Here is a 7871-nt window from a genome sequence, read left to right on the forward strand (position 1 = left end):
AAAAAATGACTCCTCCATTCAAGCACCAATGCCACAGCAAGTTTTACAGTTTCACAAAAACAAAAGTTTTATTTGTCTTTAGAGGAACATCAGAGGAGCACATCTAACACAACAAACAAAGCCTTGTAGAAAGGAAACAAAAATGACGTAAAAGAAATGGAAAAAGGCTTCTCACCCCTACAGCTACAAAAATTTATAATTAATTACAATATTAATAATTTATACAAAAAAATAATTAACCCCTTTAGATGCAGAAACTTCATCACACAAGTGAACACAGCCTGTTTGGAAATTGGTAGGAACGACCAGTCTTGTAGTCGCTCCATTCAATATCCAACCAACGATCACCTTCCAGCTGGAACCTACATGAGCATAAAGGAAGGGAAAAACTCAGTGCATCATGGGAATCCCCCAGCAGCCTACAGGGTCACCTGGTCCAGCCCAAGCTAGTAGATGGTAAATGGTAAATGGCCTGTATTTGTATAGCGCTTTACTAGTCCCTAAGGACCCCAAAGCGCTTTACATATCCAGTCATTCACACATTCACACACTGGTGATGGCAAGCTACATTGTAGCCACAGCCACCCTGGGGCGCACTGACAGAGGCGAGGCTGCCGGACACTGGCGCCACCTAGTAGAGATAGTGTCTGTCTCCCGAATCCACATTGGAAGCTGGTTCCACAGAAGAGGGGCCTGAAAACTGAAGGCCCTCCCTCCCATTCTGCTTTTAAATACTCTAGGAACAACAAGTAGGCCTGCAGTGGGAGAGTGAAGAGTGAAGATCAATTCAATTCAATCAAACCTTTATTTGTCACATGCAATATTTACACCTGCAGGGAAATTGGACCATACAGACATAACGTGGGAAGAGAGGCCGGAGACGGGTAGTAATTTGGAAAAAAACAATGAAATGTACAATACAATGGGCAAGTGGAGGAGGAAAAAAAAGAGACCTCTACTCATGCTGGGCTCCTTGTGGGAGGTCAGCATGAGAAGAGAAAACAAAAAAACTCCTCTGCACTGAGAGCACACACATATTCACATCACAACAGCATAAACCACATGACAAGCAACGAGGAACAAGTAACAAGGAACAGTCTAAACACAGTCTGTAAACACGACCCTCCAGTTCCTCCACCCGTCCATCATGTACCGACAGGGAATGTCCCTCCAGGACACTCAGGCTCACCTGAGCCCAGGTTTCTCGTAGAGAAGAGGGTGTCAATAGCATTCAGGGACAAGTTGATCAAATTCATAATTCCTCTTTTAGGTTTTAGAGAACAGACTGTGAGAGAGTTCCAGGGAAAGAGTAGAAAAGTAGAAAAGTAGACGAGACTGGACAAGGACATTGAGAAGCCAAGCAGGAAACTAACTCTCTGGATCAATAATCAAGTTGATGAAGCTGTTGGCTCATTTTCTCTGACTCGCTGCTTGGAGCTCGACATGTCAGAGTGACGTCCTGTCCAGACTCAGTGGGGATGTTTTTCTGATCTGAAAGAGGAAACAACACAGAGCAGAGAGGTTAAAGGTCAAAGTACAATGACGATCAGAATGATTGACTTTAAATAATTTGCTTATTTCCTTTGACATTTGAGTTTTTAGTCATGTTGGATTTAATGAACATTGAGGGGGAATTTTAGCCTCATGCTAAACATGCAAAGTGTCAGAAACTACAAGCCAGAGTGATGTGTTAAGGAGCTGTGTTGTGTCCAAATTCATGGGCTGCATCCTCCCGAGGACACATTTGTAGGCCAATTACGTCACAGCGACGCGCCGAAGGCTGTCCAAATTCGTAGACTCCTCCAAATGCAGCCGACAAATGCGTCCTCCTTTTCCCCGAATTTGAGGATGTGTCGGGTGTCTTTCGTGGCTCACCATGTCTCAGAGTTCATAGTGCGGCCCAGCCAAACTCCAGTTTCCGGCAATGGCGGCCACTACTAAGTTTTAAAATTACTCTTACTAATCTTTCTGAGTCAGAAAATAAACTTTTAACATATTTTCAGGCGAGAAAGTAGCTGTGTAAACATCAAATATCTGCTCTGTTTATCAAGATATCGCATATTTGCAAAAGTGCTTTGACGTTTTTGAAGACGCCTGCTACCCACCAGCTCGATAGTGAGCAGGGAGCTCGAGGGTCACTGAAGCCGCCGAGAACGGCACAACTCCCGGCACATCATTTTCAGATCACCGCGGACTTTCACTAGTCAGGTTAAATGTAATATATAAGTCACTTAGACAACCTAAAAATGTTATTGTTGGGCTTTTTTCAGTGTTTTGTTTGTTCGTGAGTAAATCGGTTTGGCTGAGATTAAAGTTATTAGATTAGATAAAATAAAACTTTATTAATCCCCGGGTGGTTTTCACACAGCTGAATAAACGTCGAACAGAAAACTGATTAAAAGGAAGTATGAGACCATCAAGAATTTACGCCAGTGTCCTGTTATATTTTAGATAGCAAGGAGCAGACGGCCGAGTTTATTAAACTCCGTCTGCTGGATGTTCACCATCATTTATTTATCTTTCTTTGTATTTGTTCATCTGACTCACATTCAGGCTGTGGAGGCTGAAGACGCTCTGCTACATGTGGATCAGCAGAATTCAGTTTACAGCTTCTGTAGATGAAGAAACCAACAACAGCAACAAGAAGAAGCACAACAAGAACTGACAGACCAACTTTCAGTCCAACAGATCCATCCGCCTTCCTTTTGTCTTCCTTTCCTCCATCTTTCTTGTCTTCATCCTTCTCTTGTCCTCCTGTGTGACCTGCAGGTGAGAAACAGGTGTGAGGTGTCAGCTGTCAGGTAGGTGATGAGTGAAGAACAGAACAGAATCCATTTCCTCTTCAAACTGCTGTCAGACATTATCTACTGCACTCTGATCACATCACTCAGACCAGCTGCTTTCTACAAAGTCTCATCAACAACATCTTTAGAAACAAACATCAACAACCAGGAAGCAGCTTCACCTCTGATCACACACACACTCAACTCTACTCACTCACCTGGAGGAACAACATGAAGGTAGGTGCTGTTGATTAGAGTCAAAGGTCCTCTCACTCGCTGGACAACATGACACTCGTATGTTCCAGTGTCATTAATCGTCACATCTTTCAGAATCAAAGACACGTCTCCATCCTTCATCTGTCTGTCCTGCAGATCCACCCGGTTCTTAATAGATGGATGCTGCCCTTCCGGATCAAACTGCTCATCCCGGTACAAAAGCACATATTCATCTCCCAGGTCAGCTCTGCTCCACTTTACAACTATGATGTTGTTGCTTGGAGCTCGACATGTCAGAGTGACGTCCTGTCCAGACTCAGCTGTGATGTTTTTCTGGTCTGAAAGAGGAAACAACACAGAGCAGAGAGGTTAAAGGTCAAAGTGCAACTGTTCATGATGGGTCTGTCTAGCACACACCCGCCGCTGGAACGAGACAATTTCTACTACACAGAAAAGCAAGACACGAGTAGGCAAAGTTGTTTATGTTTCTCGTGCACAAGGAAGACATCTGGACAAACGCCGTTCCGTTGCTTGACCCCAGTTGCTCTCGTCCGCTCCCCAGTAACACTGCTCTTTTATTGAGGTTACATGAATATGCATAGATTGATTAACACATGACGTCTTACATAGGTATACATGTGAACAAAGAATAACTTATCTCTGCGTTTTGTGTGTGTGTGTGTGTGTGGTCATGTGAACCTGTGAAGACTCCCCCAAAGCTGGTGCCAGGAGTCCAGCGGTCCATCTAAACAAAAGGCCCTTATACTGATACCAGATACAGAGTAGGTTTCCTCCTAGACCACATGTGTCAAAGTCAAGGCCCGCGGGCCACATCCGGCCCGGCGTACATTTATATCCGGCCCACGAGATCATTTCATATAGATGTAGTATTATTGTTATGCATGGCCAGCGATATGAGGCTTTTCTAATATACAAACTACAGATCCCATAATGCAGCCCTGCAGCCTCCTCGCTGAAGGCTAGGCTAACTGGGAACATTCCCAGTCAATCAAGTCAAACTTCTGTTATTGCCAAGCTAGCCGCTCACAATGGTGGAGAGAAAAGTTGATTCTGAAAGCAGAGCCTTTCAGCGCCAGTGGAAGACTGAATACATGTTTACAGACATTGCTGGTAAACCCGTGTGTCTTATTAGTGGAGCTAATGCGGCTGTAATTAAGGAATTTAATTTAAGACGGCACTACGAGACAGAACGTCAGGATAAGCTGAAAAATCTAAATGCAGAGCAGAAACTACAGAAAGTAGAAGAGCTAAAGAAGAATCTGACATTTCAGCAGACAGTTTTCACCAGAGCAAAATCACAAAGTGAAGCTGTTGTGAAAGCAAGTTTTATTGTAGCAGAGGCGCCAAATCAGCCCCGTACCACTCTGAAGAGCTGCATGATGAAGGTGTGCGAGGTCCTGTGTCCAGACAAAACGCAGAGTTTGGCAAATGTGAGCCTGAGCAGAAATACGATTGCTGATCGGGTTTGTGAGATGGTCACTGATTTAAGAACACAGTTGTGTGAAAGAAGCAAAAACTTTATTGCATACTCTCTTGCTGTGGATGAAAGTATAGACATGATGGACATTGCACAGCTGGCCATCTTCATCCATGGAGAGGAAATATTGAACATTAAATCGATGCACGGGACAACGGCAGGAAAAGACATTTTTTTAAACGTATGTCAAAGTGTAACCGACATGAAACTTCCCTGGGACAAACTTGTTGGACTTACAACAGATGGAGGGCCGGTGTTGTGCGGTGAAAAAAGTGGACTAGTCAGCAGGATGCGAGTGAAGATGCAGGAGGAGAACTGTACCGGTGAGTTAACAGCATATCACTGCATCACACACCAGGAAAGGCTGTGTGGTAAAGTCCTAAAAATGGAGCATGTAATGATCACCGTAACGCAAACCGTAAATTTTATCTGAGCTAAAAGTTTAAATCACCGTCAATTTCAGTCTTTTATGTGGGAAATAGATTCAGAGTTTGCCGACATTCCTTATCATACAGAGGTCCGTTGGCTGAGTTGGGGAAAAGTTCTCAATAGAGTTTTCGAGCTCAGCAAGGAAATCTGTAGTTCATGGACATGTATGATGCAGTGAAGGCATTTCAAGTGAAGCTGTCACAAATGCACCAGTGCAACCTGCCTCACTTTCCCTGTTGCAGTAATGTTGAACCAAGTCAGCGGACTTTGCTGAACTGCACCTGTGCAGATTCAGATGGAGCTGCAGTGTAATGATACACTCAAGGCAAAGTACAACACTGAATGGCCCGCACAGTTTATTAGTTCCATTCCTGAAGCAATGCTCCGTCTACAACTTTGTGTTTGCTTTCATTTCTTTTTTCTGGGGTTTTTGGCAGCATGTTCATATTTCTAACTTGCATAATTTTGACAGGATATATTTTTATGAAAAGCAAAATATTTAAAGTTAAAGTTCATTTTTTTTAAGTTTATTTAATCTGGAATAATATTCCTGTCTGTTTTTATTCATATTTATGTTTAAATAACATTGTTTTAGTGTGTTCAATAAATGTTTATCTTGATTGGCCCGCAAACCTGAAGTGTGCCTTGAGTTTTGGCCCCCTGTGCAACTGAATTTGACACCCCTGTCTTATACCATGAATCAGTAAGAGAAGACATAACCTCTCTCATGACCTTAAGATGTGTGTGCATGCCAGAACACTCTGGAAGTCACACCCATTTTTGCAGACTGCTAAGGATCAGACCCCTACCAATATGACATTGACTATAACTCTTAGCATATATGAGTAAATATTTCTAAGCATAAATTACAATCAACAATATAACCCTGACAGTTCACTTCTACAGCAGCCAATCAGAGGGAGAGTCTTCTGTGTCTCTGTCACAGTTGGATTACAGATGTTAACTCCAACCAGCCTCACATCACTCATGATTCTGAATGAATCAGAAACTAATTGTTAGAGAAATATTATCAGCATGTAAACCAGACTGAGACTCTTTATCTCAGAAATCAACTCAGTTTAGTTTCTAACAGTTAAATCTCACCTGCAGAGACGAACAGGACAAACATCAGCGTGGAGCAGAGTGACGCAGTTACAGCAGACATGTCCGTGTTCTCTGTTTCTGCTGATCTGACTCTTAGTTTGTTCTAAATGTCTGAGTCTGTTGGTGTTTTCACTCAATAACTGAACCTGAGTTTACACCTGAACACATCAGATTACATTTAAGGTTTAAATAAAGTTAAAGCTGCGGTTCAAACTCTTCCGTGTTGTGTGAGGACGTCGCGTTAGAGTGACGTTTGGTAGGTTGGACTGAGGATGAGCAGAAATAAGTGCGTCACAACAAATGAGACGAAGACGAAAAGTTTTACTGTTCAGTTGTTGAACGATCTCCACAGAACAAAATCAGAAGCTCTCATGTTTCGTCATGTAGGAACAGTTTGTGTTTCAGTCTTTGAAGCAGAAGTTTTGTTTCTGACGGCAGTTTGAATCTCGTTTCATCGTCACAAACAGAAAAACAGAATCAATATGACAATAAGTCTCAGGGAAATATTGTTACTGTGCAGCCAAAACTTCCTGTTTTATGTCAAAGTTAAATCTGACCTGCAGAGACGAACAGGACAAACATCAGCGTGGAGCAGAGTGACGCAGTTACAGCAGACATGTCCGTGTTCTCTGTTTCTGCTGATCTGACTCTTAGTTTGTTCTAAATGTCTGAGTCTGTTGGTGTTTTCACTCAATAACTGAACCTGAGTTTAAACCTGAACACATCAGATTAAATTTATGGTTTAAATAAAGTTTTATCTTTCAGCCACTGATTCAGACTCAGCACTTCAGTCTCGTACAGAAGTCCTGTTGGAGTCACATTTGATATGTTGGACAAATAAAATGTGAATTTTCTGGAAATGTTTCAGGATTTACAAGGTTAACATCTAATAGAAATGAAATTACATTTTAAATGTTGTCTCACTCTTTTTAGAAACAGTTTTTCTGTTCAAACATTTTTGTGGGTGGATGTTAACCGAACTGTAACCATGACAACTGAAACTTTTTACCTAAAATATTGAAAATGATTTTAGAAAAAGACACAAACACTTACTGTTGTTCTTAAGAGAGTTAAATCCTCAAACACTCGTCTGATCATCAGGATGGAACAAAAATCCATATAAAGATAAAAAGTGTGAGGTTGGTGTAATCCATCTGCTTCCTCTGTAGGTCCAAAAGAAACTACTCAATATGAGCAATTTTTTTTTAAAGTGAGCGATTAAAAAAGAAAAAATATCTAAAAATGTAAATCTGTGGCTGAACTGATCTCTGTGCCAAACTGCTGAACCAAATCCCTCTTGTTTCACTTTTACATCTGTTTTTACAGACATGTCTCAGATGTGCGTGACACACCACATATGCAAAGCAGGTATTACAAACATTCAAAAGGAACTTTCTAAGGAAACAGGTAAATGTAGAGACAACCTCCACTCTATCTCAGTGAACTGAGATAAACTTGTTCTGATGAATAAAGGTCAAGGGTCATGACATCCTGTACAGCTGTTCTGGAGAACTTCGTCCACCTTTGATTCTGACCAACTGGCCCCTGAGTGGTGCGACACCAACAACCTGCTGCTCAACACCGAGAAGACCAAGGAGCTCATCGTGGACTACAGGAGGAATGCTGACCCACATCCACCCATCTACATCAAAGGGACGGCTGTGGAGCGTGTGAGCAGCTTCAAGTTTCTGGGAGTCCACATCTCTGAGGATCTCATCTGGACGACCAGCTGCTCCAAGCTGGTCAAGAAAGCTCACCAGCGCCTCTTCTTCTTGAGGACTCTGAGGAAGAACCACCTGTCCTCAGACATCTTCTATCGCTGCACCATTCAGAGCATCCTG

General features: G+C 42.3%; 1 protein-coding gene across 1 annotated transcript; it reads right to left on the minus strand.

Moving 5' to 3' along the window:
• Window positions 1-1381: 1381 nt before the first annotated feature.
• On the minus strand, window positions 1382-6179 carry LOC134622851 (uncharacterized). Its single transcript, XM_063468182.1, has 4 exons — window positions 6031-6179; window positions 2998-3337; window positions 2548-2702; window positions 1382-1491 (listed from the first exon to the last, which is right to left on the minus strand). Exons 1-4 carry the CDS (start codon window positions 6089-6091, stop codon window positions 1382-1384), a joined length of 666 nt encoding a protein of 221 aa, XP_063324252.1. The 5' UTR covers window positions 6092-6179.
• Between the last annotated feature and the right edge of the window lie 1692 nt (window positions 6180-7871).

The sequence above is a fragment of the Pelmatolapia mariae genome, unplaced genomic scaffold, assembly GCF_036321145.2.
Source record: "Pelmatolapia mariae isolate MD_Pm_ZW unplaced genomic scaffold, Pm_UMD_F_2 NODE_ptg000249l+_length_28165_cov_1, whole genome shotgun sequence".
NCBI classification, from domain to species: domain Eukaryota; kingdom Metazoa; phylum Chordata; class Actinopteri; order Cichliformes; family Cichlidae; genus Pelmatolapia; species Pelmatolapia mariae.